Raw genomic sequence first — 19,341 nt, forward strand, 5'->3', positions numbered from 1 at the left:
AAGAATAATTTACAGAGATCCAGCAGCAGAAAAGAGGATCCCAAGAATCAAGTCAAAGATTTGAAATACAAAGAAACAAAAAATACCCAACCGAAAAAGAAAAAAGAAAAGAGATTCCAAAAATATGAAGATAGTGTAAGGAACCTCTGGGACAACTTTAAGCGTACCAACATCAGAATTATAGGGGTACCAGAAGGAGAGAGAGGGCAAGATATTGAAAACCTTTTTGAAGAAATAATGACAGAAAACTTCCCCTACCTGGTGAAAGAAATGGACTTACAAGTCCAGGAAGCGCAGAGAACCCCAAACAAAAGGAATCCAAGGAGGACCACACCAAGACACATCATAATTAAAATGCCAAGAGCAAAAGATAAAGAGAGAATCTTAAAAGCAGCAAGAGAAAGACAGTCAGTTACCTACAAGGGAGTACCCATACGACTGTCAGCTGATTTCTCAACAGAAACCATGCAGGCCAGAAGAGACTGGCAAGAAATATTCAAAGTGATGAATAGCAAGAACCTGCAACCAAGATTACTTTATCCAGCAAAGCTATCATTCAGAATAGAAGGTCAGATAAAGAGCTTCACGGATAAGAAAAAGCTAAAGGAGTTCATCACCACCAAACCAGCATTATATGAAATGCTGAAAGGTATTCTTTAAGAAGAGGAAGAAGAAAAAGGAACTCTTACCATTTGCCACAGCATGGATGGAACTTGAGAGCGGATAAATACCACAGGATATCACTCATTTGTGGAATATAATGAACAACATAAGCTGATGAACAAGGACTGATCCAGAGACGGAGAGGCATTGATTGGACTGTCGGGACTTGGAGGGAAGGTAGGGGAGGGTGGGGGTAAGGGGGAAAGATCAACCAAAGGACTTACATGCAAGCATATAGGCCTAACCAATGGACATGGACAACGGGGGGGTGAGGGCATGAGCGGGGGTGGGGGGGGTGGGGGGTAGAGGGTAACGTGGGGACAAGGACACATATGTAATATCTTAATCAATAAAAAATATATTAAAAAAAAAATTATATCTGACTGATTATTGCCTTTTGCTCCAACTCATCACCCATTAGTTGGGATGGTCAAATTAAGGAATGTCCTGAGCCTGAATAAGTCCTAAGTAATGAAGTCATAAAGTCCTCAGCAGTGGTCAGCTTCATCTAGCATTCTTCCCCATGAGTGATGGCCTGGGTTGAGTTAGTAAACACTATCCTTACCTGATCTACCAAATTAACTTTCATTTAAAAAATTCACATTTGTGGATCTGGATCTGGAGGCAGTTTCATCCTATAGAACAATTTCAAATTCAGCTACAGTTTGGGGTAGAGTGGGAATGTGGTTTTCTCCTATCACCACAGGGCTATAGGTTCTGCTGAAAATGGATGCTTGTGTGAGCCATTCTTTTGCATACATTTCCCAAATATTTTCAAGGTCTCAATATATAATTTATAGGAAAATATGATATTCATGCTTATCATTTATAAATGTATATCATTTGTAAAATTTGTCACTTATTTCTGTCAGTTCATTTTCAGATTATATAGCTTAGTTATTTATCTTTTCATTAGTAACTTTATGACTAAAACATGATGGAAACTGATAAAATTAAGGCAAAATTTGTATATGTGATAGTTTATTCAATAAATACTTGAATTTCTGTTATGTTCAAGGGACTAGTTAGTCTAAGTGCTGTAGATCTGGCAGAAAATGAAACAAAAAAATATCCTGTTCCATGGAGTCTATCTATATACACTTTTGGGGTGGGAGGAGATAGACAATAAGCAAAATAAGTTAAATTTATAGTTGTTAGAAGATAATAAGCCTAAAGGAAAAAATAAATTTGGCTAAGGAATAAAAGATGTGGTAGTGGTAGCCTATAATTTTAAGTAGAGTTGACTTAGAGTTCTTACTAACAAAGTAATAATAACATTTGGGCAAAGACTTGAACCTGGGATGAGAAGAAGCAGCTATCTGGGAAACAGGCAGAGGAATACCAATACAAAGCCTTGAAACAGGAGCATGCGTTCAAGAAATAGCAAGACTAGTGTGGCTGGAGCAGTGAGCAAGAATAGTAAGTAGGGAATGGGATCAGAGAAGAAAAGGAGGTGGCAGGGGAAATCCTGTAAGACCTTGTAAACTATTATGAGGATTTTGGCTTTTACTTGATTGAAATGGGGAACTATTAGAGGGATTTGAGCAGCATGGTGACATGATGTGATTTTCATTTAAAAAGGATCTTAGAGGCTTCTGTGTTGGTAATAGAGAGGCAAGGGTGGAAGCAGGGATCAGTTAGGAGACTAGTTAGAAGACTATATTTTGCTAGCTGTCTAACTAAGCTTTTACCTGTCTCCAATAATAATCCTAAAAGAGCTAGCTATGTGTGTTAAGGTTATAAATTTTGTTTTATATTTTTATATAGCAATGGGCCTTGTGGAGATGTATTAAATAAAAATTAAGTCAATATAAAAAAAAACCGGACACATATGTAATACCCTTTGTAATTCTTTAAGCAATAAAAAAAAAAATTTAAGTCAATATAAATACTCTTTCCTTCATAAAAGTGGTAGAGTGTTCTTGTGGAACCTGAGAAATGTTAATAGCAGTTCCCTGTCTGATAGAGATAGGGCACTGCTGGTAAGAATTGTGTTTTGTAGAGTGTAAAAAGGCTCTCACTTTTTCTTATCATATACTTCAGATAAGCTGGAAACCTGTGATATTCATTCATAAATTTATTAAACAGTAATTACTTTAATCCCTAATATAATACAACATAGTTAATATGCAGTTAATTGGTGATATAGGGACTAGAAAGAAATATATGTTCCTAGCTTTAAGGAACTTATTTATAATATAGTTAATTTCATGAGACACAATTGTAATGGATTAAGAATAATTTTTATATAGGGAATCAGACTTATTACCCACCATATAATAGCATACCATATATTTATGATATGATATCATCTGGCCCCTAAAACTTTATTTATTTATTTATTTATTTTTAATATATTTTTATTGATTTCAGAGAGGAAGGAAGTGGGAGAGAGAAACATCACTGATGAGAGAGAATCACTGATCAGCCGCCTCCTGTACACCTCCCACTGGGGATTGAGCCCACAACCCCGGGCATGTGCCCTTGACCAAAATCAAACCTGGGACCCTTTGGTCCGCAGGCCGACGCTCTATCCACTGAGCCAAACCAGCCAGGGCTCCCTAAAACTTTATACTTAAAAGTTACCATAATCAGATTGTTTCAATAAATAATTTCACCAACCTAGCTGGTTTGGTTCAGTGGATAGAACATTGGTTTACAGATTAAAGGGTCCCAGGTTTGATTCTGGTGAAGGGCATGTACCTTGGCTGCAGGCTTGATCTCCCGCCCTGGTCAGGGTGCATGCAGGAGACAACCAATTGATGTGTCTCTCTCATATTGATGTTTCTCTCTCTCTGTTTCTCTCCCTCCCTTCTACTCTTTCTAAAATATCAATGGAAAAATATCCTTTAGTTAGCATTAACAAAAACAAACAAACATACTTTCACCAATTTTATGCTAAATTCTTACATGCAGTAACAGAAACTGAACTTTAGTATAGATATAGATTGCTCTTACAAAATAAAAGACCTATCAATTAAAGAGTGCTTATTGTATAAGGTAAGATTAAAAATGTTTTTCGGAATATTTTCTTAAAAGTTAAATAAAAAATGAACAGGGTGTATACTAATAACATAAAGTACCAACCTGAAGCAAATAATCCTGCATTTCCAGACTGAAAACTTAAGACCTAAAATACCTAAAAATTTAATATAAAAGTCAATTTTAATAGAAGCCAAATAATAAAAAATATATATAGCTTTGATCAGTGGTCCATGTTTATAGTGCTTTGTTAACCTCATTTTAGAAGTTGTTATGATAAAAAATTTATAATAAACACCAAACTGTGTCATAAAAATTAATGCATGTGCCCATGTTTCACATATAGGGTATCCCCAAAATATGTACATACACTCTTGGAGTAATTATAAAGGCAGTGTTTATTAAAATACACTTCATTTCCAAAATTGAGCTATCAGCTGTTAAAGTGTGTATACATTTTTTTGGGATACCCTGTATTATATATGCATGTGAGTATGTGTGTGTGTATGAACGATCTCTCTTAACCTGAGTCTCATAATTGTTGTTCTGGTGCTTTCTCTCACTCATTTATGAACTCAAAGAACAAAGGGATCAGAAGAATTGTCTCTTTTATCCAATCTTCTTGGAGAATTCCCTCTATACAACCCAGCACATTATATTACATAATTAAAAAACTGGTATTCTAGATTAGATTTAAATGATCTTATTTGGACCTGGTTAAATGGCCCACTTTCTTAAGTGCCAGGTCATTTTCAGATCCATATGTGTTTCTGTTGCACAAGTCTTTTAAAATGTAAGGCTCAGAATCTTTGACACACCCCATAAGATATACAAGCCTAAAGCAAATAATATGTTATTTTGAGGGTTGTTTAAAAAAATAGAGTTTATCAAATCCTGACAAAATATTTTATGAATGGAGTAAACAAAGTATTTTTTGGCCCAGTGCAGCAGCGGCGGCAGCGGAGTGGGGCGCGTGCCCTAGCTCGGGGAGGCCGCCATGCTGCAGTGCACCGGCCCCATGGCCGGGCCTGCTCCGAGCGGATGCCGCTCCTCCAGAGCTGGGCCACTCCACCGGCCGCACCCCGTTTGCTGGGCCTGTGCCGCCCAGACGCGCTGGAGTCCCAGTCTGCCCGCAGGCCAGCTGCGGGGGCTGTGCGGGAGGGCCATCCTGCCTTGTGGTGAGTTCGAGCAGCAGCAGCAGGAGCCGGACAAGGACTGCGCCCTCCATCTTGCCTTGGGGCCTCCATCTTGGGACAGAGCCACGTGCGCCCTCCATCTTGCCTTGGGTCCTCCATTTTGGGACGGTACCATGTGCTTCCTCACGGGAAGAAGCCGCTACTAGCCACACCCAGGATTTCTCTGGACTAACCAATAATAATCAAGGGAAGTGCACGCCATCACTATGACCGACTTGCGACTGGCCAATCGGCGGGGCCCACAGTCCCCTTTCCTGCCCTCACTCCACCCCCCTTTAAAACCCCCTGTCCCATCAGGCGTCTCTCTCTCTCGGCCACTGGAGCTTACCATTGCATCGGTGAGTGTGGCAGGGGAGCCAAACCTAGGTTTGAAATAAATGACTCTTTGCTTTTGCATCGGACTGACTGGCTCCCTGGGGGTCTTGGGAACTTTGAATTCTGGGCACAACAATTGCAAAGCAGCATTTGTCAAAATAAAATCTTTTTGAAACCCAAGGGTTCAATTTATAAGAGGACCCCATGAAAAATGCTAGTACTAAATTAACTAACATTGTTGGTATTAAGAAAAATAAAATAATTTATGGTGCAAGAACTATCTCATCAGTACATATATTAATTTACATTCTCTTTTTTAGTAATAATTTTAGTATTTCTTCTGTAATTTTCAATGATGGAGGAAATCTCCTGTAAAAAAAAAATGATTACTATTACTCCTTCTCTAGTATAATCTTAATTTATATTTTTCATGCTCCCTTACTGAATTTTAAGTCTTCTAAAGGTGTATTTTTTTGGTGCCAATATTTCTGGGTTTTAAAGCTTACTATTTTTGCCTCCTGGCAAAATGCCTTTGCAGAATGATTCAGTTCATATTTTCAAAAGACAGGTATACAAAATTAAAATGCAATTGTTTACCTTTCATCTCCAATAAAAATATGAAATTTAGATTTAGCAGTATAATCTTGGATTTGACAAATTAGAACCTACCCATATGATTAAAATAAAAGTAAAACATCTTTCACATATCTTTTGTATTAACAGCACACTGACTGATAAATCTACCATATCAGGGTAAAAAAGAAAAGATAGAGTTTTTGCTAGCATTTTTTTTTTTTTTTTAGTTTGGGTAGGGAGACAGAACAAATGCATATGAAACAAGCAAAAATGCGTTCAGAGAAACATCAACAAATACAAATCACTATAATGCTGAGTCTTCATATAGCACAAAATCAAGGTGTTGATTAAAGGTAGATTAAAATTAAGGTGTAATTAGGATGATTAAAATCACTTTTCTTTTCCGGCATTTTACTTTTTATTGTTTTTATTTTATTTATTTTTATTTATTTTTATTGCTTAAAGTATTACAAAGGGTATTACATGTGTCCTTTTTTTCCCCCCCGCCCTTGACAATCCCCTGGCCTCCCCTACCTCCCAGTGTCTTATGTCCATTGGTTATGCTTATATGCATGCATACAAGTCCTTCGGTTGATCTCTTACCCCCCTCCATCCTGCCCCCCAACCCTCCCCGGCCTTCCCACTGCAGTTTGACAATCTGTTTGAGGCAGCTCTGCCTCTGTATCTATTATTGTTCAAAAGTTTATAATGGTCTCTATTATCCATGAATGAGTGAGATCATGTGGTATTTTTCCTTCACTGACTGGCTTATTTCACTTAGCATAATGCTCTCCAGTTCCATCCATGCCGTTGCAAATGATCACTTTTGGAGCAAGGACTTGAAAAAGTAAAAATATATGAATTGTCAGCTGAGGGCAGAGCTTTCTAGTGGGAAGAGTAGGGCAAAGACATGGAAAGGAGCAAATAATAGATGGGTCAAAAGAAAATTCTAATGGCCAGAGCAGAGACTGGATGCAAGATACGCCACTTTTGACCTTTTCACTCCTTTAATCTTACAATCCCATTTCTTTCAGTCTATCACCAATCACTTCTTTGCCCATTCTGCATTGTCCCATGGTATCCCACCTCAATCACTCTGACCAGAACGCTCAGTGCCTTATATCCTGTCTTGCTTCACTATCCTCCTCCCGGCATGGTAAGTTCCAGAAATCAGAGGAACAGGCACAGAGGTCTGCCTGTGCAGTAGTCGCTAGCAAATTGAACAACTGTAGCTAAAGCAGAATATCTTTCTAATGTGACTCACAATCCTGCTCTCAAGCACTGGTTCCTCTATGTCTTTTCATCATAATCTTAACTTTCATGTTAAACTATTTCTCTGTCATTTTTAAAAAATTACCAATGTTGCAAAACAGAATTTCCTCAGGTAGAATAATAGTTCCCATTCTCCCTATCCAACTCCCCTGAAAGCTGTACTTCTCTCTACAGCCATTGGTAAATCCCCAAATTTGCATCAATCTAATATTTCTGTTCTTAAGTCCAGAATGTTGAAGAAAAACTCAGTCTAGTTCATATTGTAGCTATAAATTCATCATCTCTGGTTTCATCTGGGCTTTTAGAGTCATTTGACAAAAATTCTACAATGCCTGTCTTTTGCTATGTCCTCTCCATGTTCTGTTCTCTCCCTTCTAATTATCCTCCTCATGCCTCCTACCCCATCACCACCCTATTGATGAGATCATTGATCAAATGCCATGCCAGAAGGCCATCCTGTCTACCTGAGTATTAATGACTCTATTCTCCATTTTGGGCCTTCTGCTGAGTATTTGCTTGAGGTACAAAAATTTACAGGTTCTGGGATTACTGTAAGAGATCTATTCCATACATACACCCATTCCATAAACTTGCTTTTTACCAATCCTTTGATCTCGGTCCTTCCAAATTCTAGGTAATTCATACTATTAGCTCCTGCCCAGGGATCAGTACATATATCCTGACCTCAGGACAGATCATCTTCTATGAAAAGTATCTAACATGTAAAGCACACTAAAGCAATTTCTATTCTCCATTACCCTAAGAGCCAGCAATCATATTCATCTAGTAGAGGCATTTAGTGTGGAGCCATCCTTAAGCCAGGATGCCTCACTTCCTCCACTACCTAAATCAGGATATAAAATTGACTTTTACATCCTCAGTCAATTATTCATAAAAAACTTTCCCTAGACAGTGGTCAGCAAACTGCGGCTCGCGAGCCACATGCGGCTCTTTGGCCCCTTGAGTGGCTCTTCCACAAAATACCACGTGCGGGCGCACATGTACAGTGTGATTGAAACTTCGTGGCCCATGCGCAGAAGTTGGTATTTTGTGGAAGAGCCACACTCAAGGGGCCAAAGAGCCGCATGTGGCTCATGAGCCACAGTTTGCCGACCACTGCCCTAGGATATGGATGTGGGTTGAAATGAGTATGGCAGTTTGCAGAAGGCATAGGAATGGAGATCATGTCCAGTTATTAAATTACTGGACACCACAAACTTTATGGATGGAATTAGATTATAACATACTTCATTACGAGTAGCATGAGCCAAATGGAATCCCATGGTCTCCTCAGAGCTAATTATCAAGTCAGGAACGTTTTCACACAATGTTAACTATTGAAGAAGGCATGGCCTTTGTCCAAACTTGAGGATCCTTCTCTGTCTACCTCCTACCTGGAGTTAGAAGTGTCTATTCAGTATTTGCCGACTATGGACCTGTTGATATTTACTTGCACTGCAACAGTGGACCAGGTGCTAAGTTTTCTTTTGTTATGGGCCACAACTATGGATGGGTATAATTTGAATAATCCTGCTAATGGCCAGAGTAAGACATACAAATAAGCTGCGTTTAATGTTTATTTTTTATTTTTTTTAAAATATATTTTATTGATTTTTTACAGAGAGGAAGGGAGAGAAATAGAGAGTTAGAAACATCGATGAGAGAGAAACATCGATCAGCTGCCTCCTGCACATCTCCTACTGGGGATGTGCCCGCAACCCAGGTACATGCCCTTGACCGGAATCGAACCCGGGACCTTTCAGTCCGCAGGCCGACGCTCTATCCACTGAGCCAAACCGGTTTCGGCAGCTGCATTTAATGTTTAGATAGCCATTTTGAAAGGAGTAGCCTGGAATGCCACAGATCCTCAAACACCCGGCTCTTTTCTGTCATGTAAGAGGTCTTTAGTTTTACAGAAGTTCACAGGCATACATGTGACTTACAGAAGCATCCAGGATTATTTCTACTTTCTGATCTTCATGTCCTATCAGCATGATGTTTTGTGGATATTGGATCAAAGTGGTAACATGCTCGAGGTTCCAGAAAACTAGCTGCTACATAGAGTTAGAGAGCTGACATATCCGAGGCATGACAATAAACATTTGTTGGTGCTTCTATCAATGAAGGTAAACTGCTGGTGATGCCTACACCAAGTGGATAAAAATGTTTTGGCAGGATCAATAACTGCACCATAAGTATTGAAAGATACATTAATTTATTCTAGTAAGGAGGAAAAAAACTAGACTAGTAGCCACCACTGGACCCTCAACTGATTTTGTTTCCAGTGATCCAAAGTCATTCTCCAAGACCTTTGAGATTGCAGAAGCCAAACCATCCTGTTAATTAATCACCAAATCTACAACTTTCAGGAAGCAACCTCCAGGATTGTAATGCTCTTCTTCATTCCTTATTTTGTCAGAAAAGGAGAGTGCCAAACAGCCTTTGCTTGGAACTTGCTAAAATACCAGCCTTTACTTATGATGTAAGAAATTGTGTGGGATTCTGCCATTTTCCTATCATATCCATTCTAAGAATTGACTCAGGATCTGAGAAAATGATGCCAAGTAAGTTTTGGGAGTCCCACTTGGGCTACCATTTTAAAAACTCAGGTCAGAACTCCATTTAAAACCTGGGCTCCATAATGATCCCCAATTCTGCCAAACTGATTATAATTGGATTACAAGGCCCCAGGAATCAGTGACCACTTGGGGCAATAACCAATATTTCCAGAGTTGAAGTATTTCCCTTTCCTCAGTGCACAACTATTCAGGTTAACGACTGCCAGCCCCATTAGGAAGGACAAAGCAGAGATTCACAGTATGCCTGGGTACTGTTACTCACGGGAACCAGCCTCCCCTGCACAGGGTCGGTGAACCCAAAGTTCTCTAGCACCTTGGCTCCAGTGAGGCCTCTGTTCATCAGACCTAGAATAGCTTTGGTTAAATAAATCAAGACACACCTTAATTGGCTGTCTGTCTATTTCATTCCCGGGGACCCCATGATTAATTAACCACAGTCAGAGATTTCTGCTACTGAGGCCATTCCCTGATCCCTGAGTGTAGCATCTGGCTACTAAAACAATACCCACTTTGCTTCAGACTGTTAACAGTCATCACCTGGGCCAGGCCTCAGCTGGCTTCTCACATCCCCACTGAGATCAGGAATACCATTTTTATTGTATCTCCTTCCAAAAGCATTCCAAGCCGAGGAGGTGGGGAGTGGAGTCGGGGAAGAGCCAGCAAAGCACTTTTAAATATTTGGGTATTTCCCTTTTCACTCTATTTTTACTGGCAAGGGAGATGAGTTTTCAGGGCCCAGCCAGGATATAGAGGTGAGACACCTGATCCATTTAATTACTTTTTTTTTTATCTCCCAACGTCTTTAAATTCTTTCCTCTACATTATGCCACGGACTTTCTGGCCTTTTACTTTACCCAGAGAGACCAACAGTGGGTGTGTTTACTTTAGTAAACCCAGAAAAACTGTTGAAACTACAGGCAACTGCTTGAGCTACCATACATAATGCAGTATGTCTTATTAATAAACTGAATATAATGAATGCAGTTCAGAAAAAGATCTTAGATTTCCAACACTGGCTGCATATTAAAATAATATGAAGAGGTGTGTGTTTTTTTTGTTTGTTTGTTTTTAATATGATGCTTATCACACCGTCCACTCCCAGACATTTAAATCAGAAGAAGCTCTGGGGTTAAGCCAAGCATCTTTATTTTCTTAAAACTGCTCAAGTGAATTTGATCCACAGTGAGGTTCATGGACCAGTGCTGTAGAAGTTCTCATTCACTCCTGAGGTTTCGATTACCACCTGTATACTGATAATGTATGTTTTTAAATCCTTCTAGGATCTGTCTTCTAAGTTTCAGCCCTCAAAACAGTGTATCTATCTTTGACCTTCCCCCACTTTTTCAAGAATCTGGAGCTTACACAATATAAAAGGAATTATCAAATATACACTTACCATGTACCAGGAACACTGCTAAAGTCAAACAAAATTTTAAAAAATCAATATTGGTCTCTATCTTCTTTGTGTAGACATTTGATTGCCTGTTGTGAGGTTTCTTAACTTTAGTATATTGAGATTTTGTGCTAGAATATCCTTTGTCGTGGGGGAGGGGGGGCTGTCTTGTGGACTGTTTAGTAGTATCCTACTACTCCAGTGATGGCGAACCTATGACACGTTCACTTCTGACACACGAACTCATTTTTGTTGTTGATTTTTCTTTGTTAAATGGCATTTAAATATACAAAATAAATATAAAAAATGTAAGTCTTTGTTTTACTATGGTTGCAAATATCAAAAAATTTCTATATGTGACACGGCACCAGAGTTAAGTTAGGGTTTTTCAAAATGCTGACACACCGAGCTCAAAAGGTTCGCCATCACTGTACTACTCGCTCCTCATTGTGACAACCAAAAATATCTTTAGATATGGCCAAATATTCCTTGGGCATCAAAACTGCCATGGTTGAGAACCACTGTTCTGAGGTCATCCCTGTATGTACAGTTCACACTAATTTTAATATGTTACTGGTACATATTAAATATATTAATTTTCTCTTTCTTGTTCTTAGTCTGGGATGTTTATCAGTCTTGTACCATTATCAAAACTTCACCACCCAGAAATCTCTCTTTCCCAGGGCCACTGCATATGCTTGCACAACTGGTTTGTTCAGTATTCAAAGTTTCATATTGCTCCTGAGTGTTAATGTTTCCTAAGTCTCTTTTAAAAGTGAACAGTCCTTTTGCCTCCTGTTGTCACCTCCCCCCCCACCCCCACCCCATCTATTTATCAACTAGACAAATAAATAGGTTCATTTGTCCTGTGGTATACTTAACATTCTGGATTTGCCTGATTGTCCTCCTGATGCCATTTAGTTTGTTCCTGTGTTACCAGGAAACTGGAAGTTACGTCCAAAAGCTTCATTAGATTTATGTCAAGTATTTTTGGTGGTGTACTTCTTATTGCCAAACATCTGTTGACAATGTGTGGCTATCTAGCTTTTAACTAAAGAGGTGTCAGATGGTGATAGCCTGATCCCACCATTATTAAGTTGATAATTTTTCATTATGTCAATACTTATATCATGATAATCTTTCATATTATAGTTTAAGAATCTATTGGTGCTTATTGCCTAAGTCAATTATTTCTTTAGAAATTATAAAATGGCCATATTTTGGAGGTCCATTTTGACACAAACAATTTGGATGTCAATTAGGCATCTGAAGTGGAAATAACTTGTAGTAGTAGGTATGCAAGTCTGGAGAGTGGGGTGAGAAAGATACATTTAGAAGTCATCGGTATGGGGTGGATTTTAATATTCATAGACTACGTAGAATTACTGAGAGGGGAGGGTATACTGAGAAGAGGGACCAGTAATAAGCACTGAGGTAGCCCAACTGTTACAACTGGATGAAGAGGAGATGTCAAAAAAGGGCTGAGAGCTCAGCTGAGGTGGCTCAGCAGTTGAGCATCGACCTATGAACCAGGAGGTCACGGTTTGATTCCCAGTCAGGGCACATGTCCAGGTTGTGGGCTCGATCCCCAGTGTGGGGTGGGGTTGGGTGCAGGAGGCAGCTGATCAATGATTTTCTCTCATTATGATGTTTCTATCTCTCTCTCCCTCCCCCTCTCTGAAATCAATAAAAAACATATTTTTTAAAAAGAGGGCAGAGAGGCAAGATCTCCACTTCCTTAATATCATTTCTCATAACTATTTCTTTAGCATCTTCTCTGGATTATGGTAATCATCTCCTAATTGATCTTACCAGTACTCTAGTCATGCTCTACAGAGCTCTCTGAGAAGTTTTTCTAAAAGTTAAGTCTATCAGATCAGTTCCCAGATTTACAAAAGCATCATTAATAACTCTACAAAAACCCAAATATCTACTGTCACCATATGACACACTTTCTGATGTTTCTTTCCTATCTGCTCACCTTCACATCTTGCCCTTCCCCATCCCTCACCTGAAATATTTGCTTTTACTTTGTTCACAGGACTAATTGATATTTAATTTAGTAAATAGTTAATGAGCACTTACAATGTACCAGAAAATATACTAAGCAATTAGGGAAAGGGATAATTTTCAGCAGGTAAAAAAGGTTCTCAAAAAGAGGTAGCATCTGAGGACTTTGAAAAAAGGCTAGAGATTTCATGGGGGAAAAACGTTAGTGTGCACTATAATCACCTGGAGTGGCTTGTTAAAACACAGATGGTGGGGTCCCACTCCCAGAGTTTGGGATTTTCTAGGTCTGAGATAGAGGGGTGAAAATGTGAAGTTCTATAAGGTTCCCAGGGGATGCTGATGCTCTTGGTTGCAGAATCACATTTTGAGAAGCACTGTTTTAGTGCAATTAACATCTAACTGCGGCAGCATTCTTATTTATCCCTAATCACTCAGAATATTGTGACACATTTGTCAAACTTTAAGGCTCTCTGAGAAGTCTGATTCCCTTTGGAGGGCAACAGAGATGGGAGGGGGTATATGTATCTTATTCATCTTTGCACAGCTTTGGCATATCACAGTGATGTTCTGCAAATACCAGGGCTCAAAAATGTGCTGCATTGATTGGATTAACAAATAACCATGCAGTAATTCTCAATAAGTCCCTTACTTAACCAATCCTTAGTAAAAGGGCATAGATGATTACCATTCCTAAGTTAGAAAAATGTAGACAAAGTGTTAAAAAACAAACAAACCCAACTTTGGTTCACCGAGAGCATCAGTCATCTTTCCTCGTGTTTTCCTTAGATATTGGTGAGTGCAGTGTATCAGAACTCAGTCTGGTGTTGACTTCAGTCTGGATCAGTACATAGGTATTTACGTGTCTCTCAAATGCAAGAACACGGATTTAACCTGTGAAGCCACAGAACTGCAATATATTGCATATGCTATATTAAATGGACTGGAATGCATTGCCTTGCATAATATTATTCCGTAGAGAAGGCTATACCTATTATTCTGTATGCCGAGGGCATCCAGGAGGCCCTGTGGAGCTGGCAGGCCACCGGGAGACTGCTGATGGTGGAAAGGGGAGGTGAGGCGGCTCCGGGTAAGCCATGGTGTACTATGGGAGTTATTGGGAGGAATGCACCTCCGAAGTTGTAGCAGCATTTCAAGAACACCAAACGAAGCCACCGGACGGGCTCCTGCAACCATCAGGGCTGGAAGGATCCTGTTCACTGAGCCCTGTGAAGCTGAGCTCCATCTCCCCTCCGCCTCCTGTTGGGGCCAATGCGGTCTCCTAAGGAGCCCCCTCTATCGCGGCTGCGCTCACGCCCAGGTGGTCCCGCTCGCAGGAGACTTTCATTTCCGCCCGTGGAATCCTCGAGCCCTTTCCCGCCAACGGCCCGGTTTCCGCCTCCCGCCGCCCTGACGCCGGCGGGACTGCGCATGTGCAGTGCCCGGCCGCCGACTAGCCCCCTGAGGCGCCGCGGACGGCGAGCCATGGAGGCGGCGGAAGCGAGCCTGTTGCGCCAGTTCCCGTTGCTTCTGCCCCAGAACCGAGCGAAAACCGTGTATGAAGGATTCATTACTGCTCAGGTACTGCCCGGTGTTGCTCTCTCGCTAGGAGAGCTTCCCTCTCGGGGCGCAGTGCCGCCCCTGGGAGTCTGACCCGAGGGGGTGAGGAGCCCTGACTTACGGGGATGGACAGGGACGGCACGTAACGACTCCCCGGACACTAGAGGTTGGAGAACCGCCGCCGTCGCTGGAAGCCGGGGCCAGGGTCCCCGCGCCGAACCGGGCGTCTGGAGACCCGCGCGCGGGACCTGAGCGGGTGAGGGGGCGTGGCCTGAGCGGGCTGGGGGGCGGGGCGGGACAGATAGCCACGCCCCTCGGCCCTCCCCTCTCTGAGTTGCCGCCTCCCTGAGTCAGTGGCTGCCCCACATTCATTCAAACTCCTCTCTGTTTTTGGAATTTGTGTGCCTACCTCTCTTCTCGCGCCACCCGCACCCACGGAGGTTGGCGTCCGTTCACGGGCATCCCTGCTCATCATCATACTGGTGTTTCCTGTAGAAAGAACATTTTGGAGGAAAACCTTGTTTTCGGCCCTCTTGTCACGTCGCGTGCCCCCGACCCTCTAGGTGTGATGTTTTGTAGGGGATTTTGACCACAGAATTAATTGTGCTGGCAGATTCCCAAATTGCCTCTCTGGTGGAGTTAGGACATGTAGTGACACACGTGTAGGGCTTTGAAGTTTGCAGAGCGCTTTCCAAGCACGCTATCTCGGTGTTAGCCTCAGCCCTTGGAGGCAGACGTTTAGGAAAAATAATTATTCCTGTTTCTTAGTTGAATAAGTCAAGGCGTGGGAAAATGGAGAGGATTAGTTCCTTTTCCATGATCGCAACAGAACGCCTTAAACTCAGGCTGATTCCACGCCTGGGTTTTCCCCCTAGGCATTTGCACCCGGATCTCTTAGGTTAGAATGAGTGTAGACTTTTGTTCCCTGACCATTATGCCCAACATCATGCCCCCTCCCCAGCACATGTATTTTTTGAGGATGGGGATATATCCTAGGAATTACCATATGTTTTGAAGACTACTTATAACATAAACTCTTAAAAATATTGAGAGAGTTATCAAAATCACTTGCTAAATGAAACTTTTGCCTATCCCTAAGAGTGGCAGGTGCCGAACAGTTTGAGATTAAGTTGCAGAGGTAATGCCCCTTTATTCCTAAATACTTTGGGTATATTTCATGAGACCAGTGACACACACATACGTAACCACAATACAATTCTCAAAATCAAGATATGTGACCATGCTATAATAACCATTATCTAATCCCGAGTCCGTTTTCAACTTTTTTTTTTAAATGTTGCAATTACATTATTTTAGCTCCCTACCATCTGATGATGTGAGATCTCATATTTAGCTGTCTCTAACATGAAAGAGTTTATTAGTCTTTCTTTGGTTTTCATGAACTTGCCATTTCTTAAGAGGACAGGTTAGTTATTAGGTAGAATGCCCCTCAATTTGGGTTTCACAGATGTTTCCAAGTTCAGATTATGCAATTTGGCAGAAATGCCCCAGAAAGAATGTTGTGTCCTTTTCAAGGTATTTATATCAGTGGGTCTGGTTATTGATAATGTTACCTCTGATCTGTTTAAGGTGGCATCTTCCAGTTATTCCTTTGCAATTAATAAGTCCTTTTAGGGAGCTGAAACATTAAACTTTCACCACACACACCCCAGTTGTAGCATTATTGACTCTTGTTTGAGTCAGTTAATACTGTGATCGTTGCCAAATGATTTTTTAGCTCTATCATTTCTTTATTAACTGGCATTCTATGATAAGGAATAGCTTTCCCTTCTTTACAATTTATTTATATCATAATGGTCTCATGGATTTTAAAAATAATTTATTTAATGGGTTATCATCATTGCATCCCTTATTTTTATGTTTTTATTGTCCCAGATTTGGCCAGTGAAAGCACACTGTTATTGATATACATTTTTAAATTAAAGCTTTGAATTTTCCTCTCATCACTGTTAAAATTACCCTGTGGATGCTGACATGTAGTGATATATCATCATTTTTCAGAACTTTTGTAATTTTAAATTTTAGTTCTCTTGCTTAATAGAAGATTTTACATAATTTATCATGAAAGGTCTTTTTTTAATTTTGTTAACTAATTTCTAGTTTTATTGCATTGTAATTAGATCATATTGTTTGTAAAAAGTTTGTGGAACTTATTGATCCTCTGTATGTGAGAGAGAGAAATTCGTGATTGATTAAAAGAAGATGTTTTCTCTATTATCAGATTATACCCTTCCTTTTGAGTGAGCTTTGATAGTTTGTTTCCTTCAAGGACTTTGTTCATTCATCTAGGTTTTAAAATTTATTGGCTTAAAAGTTACTTATAATATTCCATTTTATCATTTTAATGTCTTTAGGCTCTGTAATGATGCTCTTTTTATTGGTTATCTTATGCTGCATAACTAATTAGTTCAAACCTTAGTGGCTTAAAATAACATATTTATTATTTCAGGATTCTTTGGATCAGAATCTTGGAAGTGACTTAGTCAGTGTTTCTGTGTCAGTGTTTCTTACGCAGAAGATGTTGGCCAGGATGTCAGTTATCTAAAGGCTGGACTAGAGCTGAAAGATTTGCTTCCAAGAGTGCTCATTCACGTAGCCCTTGGCTGGAGGCCTCAGTTTTTTACTGCTCTCTGTTAGGAAGGCCTCAGTTCCTCACCACATGCGCCTCTGCAGTGCTGCTTGACTGTAATGACGCATGGCAGCTAGCTTCCCCTGGCTAACTAGTGAGTGATGGGACAGAGAGATCAAGCAGAAAGCTGCACAGTGCCTTTTCTCCCCTAGCTGCTGATGTTAACACATATTCACTCAGCTTTATTTTGTTTGTTAGAAGCAAGTCACAAATGCAGCCCATAGTAAAGGAGAGAATTGAGGCACCAACACTTAATGGTGGAAGTGTCAAAGAAATTATGGTCATATTTTATAGATACCTCCAATCCCAATACTGATAATGGTATTTTACATGTTTCTTCTGATGCATTGGGATGGAGGCTTATACATTTTATTGAAATGATCTCTTCAAGAACCTACTTTTGGTATCATTGATTTTTTCACTATTTCTGAAGTACCAGTCAAGGTTATTGTAGGATACTCTACTGGGATTTCTCATTATTAGACTGAGGTTATGGGTTTTTGAGACGAACATCACAGTGTAAGTACCATCTCATCACGTCATATTAAGGGTACAGATTACCAATGTGATATATTACCATTGATATTGACCTTGATCATTTGGCTGAAGTGGCATTTGTTTGTTTTATCTACTAGAAAGTTACTATTCTGCCCCCCCACCCCCCTCCACACACGCACACACAGTCCATACTATACTCTTCCTTCCCCCATACTGTACTGTTTGAGAGGAAGTCACTATGAGCAGCTCCCATTAAGGAGTGGGGAGTTATGCTCCCTTTTAAGGTAGAGTGTGTACATAATTTATTTGATTCTTCTGCATGAGAGATTAGCTTAACTCTCCCATTTACTAATTCACTTATTGATAACAGTATGGATTCATTAAACTTATTTTATACTTCCGGTTGTAATCCATTCTTATTTTCTTTGTTGTTCAAATTGACAGCTTTGGCACTGTCAATTATTCTTCAAAGAGATTTTTGAAAAATAAGAAAAGTCTTTATGTTTACTTGTATATTAACTATTTCTGGCACTCTGTTGTATACCAGATTTCCATCTGATTTCACTTACTATCTTCCTGAGTTCCTTTCTTTAATATTTCAAGTAGTGCATGTATGCTGATGATTAATTCTTTTAGCTGTTTCATGTCTAAAAAATTGTTTCTTTGGATTTTTTGAAAGATACTTTCATTGGGTATACGATTCTAGGTTGACTTTTTTCTTTTAGTGCTTTAAATATGTCACTTCACTTTCTTGTATTATTTTCGATGAGAACTCTTTTTTCTTATCTTTGTTAGTAGTATGTTATTTTTCCTTTGGCTGCTTTTAAGGTTTTTCTTTTTATCTTGGTGTAGTTTTATTTATGCTTTCCCTCCACAGCGTTTGTGCACTTTATTTTTTGTTTGTCTGTTTTAGATCTATGAGGCTGTTTTTTTTTTCATTTAATTTGGAAAAACTTCAGCCATTATTTCTTCAAAAATTTTTTTGTTTCCTCCTCTCTCTTACCTGTATTGGGGACTTCAAATACATGCATGATAGGCCAATTTAAGTTGTTGCATAATTCATTAATGGTCTGCTTTTAAAAACAAACAAAAACAATCTGTTTTTTGTTTGTTTGCTTGTTTGTTTTTGGATGTTCTGTTTCTGTGTTTCAGGTACACTAATATCATTTTTTGCAAGGTTTAATCTGTTAATACATCTAGCATATTTATCATCTTAGACATTGTATATGCATTTTTTTATCTTTTAAATATAGGTCTTTATATCTCTTCCATGTGTATTTAGCATACTCATGCTTTCCTTAACCTTCTTGAATATCTGTACTATTGTAATAACTTTAAGAATTTTAAAGCAGTTCTATCATCTGTCATTTTTGTATTTCTCTTGATTTTTCTTTTTATTATGAATCTTATTTTCCTGCTTCTCTGCTACATGGTATATTTTGATTGAATGCCAGACATTGTGCATTCTACCTGTGGTGTGCTAGATATTATTTATTCTCTTAAATATTCTTGATATTTGTTCTAAGAAGCAGTTAAGTTACTTGGAAATGGTTTGAACTTTTCAAGGTTTGCTTTTATGCTTTGTTAGGCAGAAAAAGAACAGACTTTGGCTCTATCTTGAGGCAACACTTGTATTTGTTGGCTTTAATA

At 39.5% G+C, this 19,341-nt stretch overlaps 1 protein-coding gene across 4 annotated transcripts in view; it reads left to right on the forward strand.

Moving 5' to 3' along the window:
* Positions 1 to 14,414: 14,414 nt before the first annotated feature.
* Positions 14,415 to 19,341, forward strand: part of FANCL (FA complementation group L) — a 77,562-nt gene continuing 72,635 nt past the window's right edge. For all 4 annotated transcript variants that reach the window (XR_004971831.1, XM_036334493.1, XM_036334495.1 and 1 more), the window contains exon 1: positions 14,415 to 14,564. Coding sequence is in view for 3 of the 4 variants with exons in the window: in XM_036334493.1 (XP_036190386.1) it covers positions 14,415 to 14,564 (150 nt within the window). In the remaining variant the exon portion in view is untranslated. The remainder of the gene's footprint in view (positions 14,565 to 19,341) is intronic.

This window comes from Myotis myotis, unplaced genomic scaffold (genome assembly GCF_014108235.1).
Source record: "Myotis myotis isolate mMyoMyo1 unplaced genomic scaffold, mMyoMyo1.p scaffold_m19_p_14, whole genome shotgun sequence".
Lineage (NCBI taxonomy): Eukaryota > Metazoa > Chordata > Mammalia > Chiroptera > Vespertilionidae > Myotis > Myotis myotis.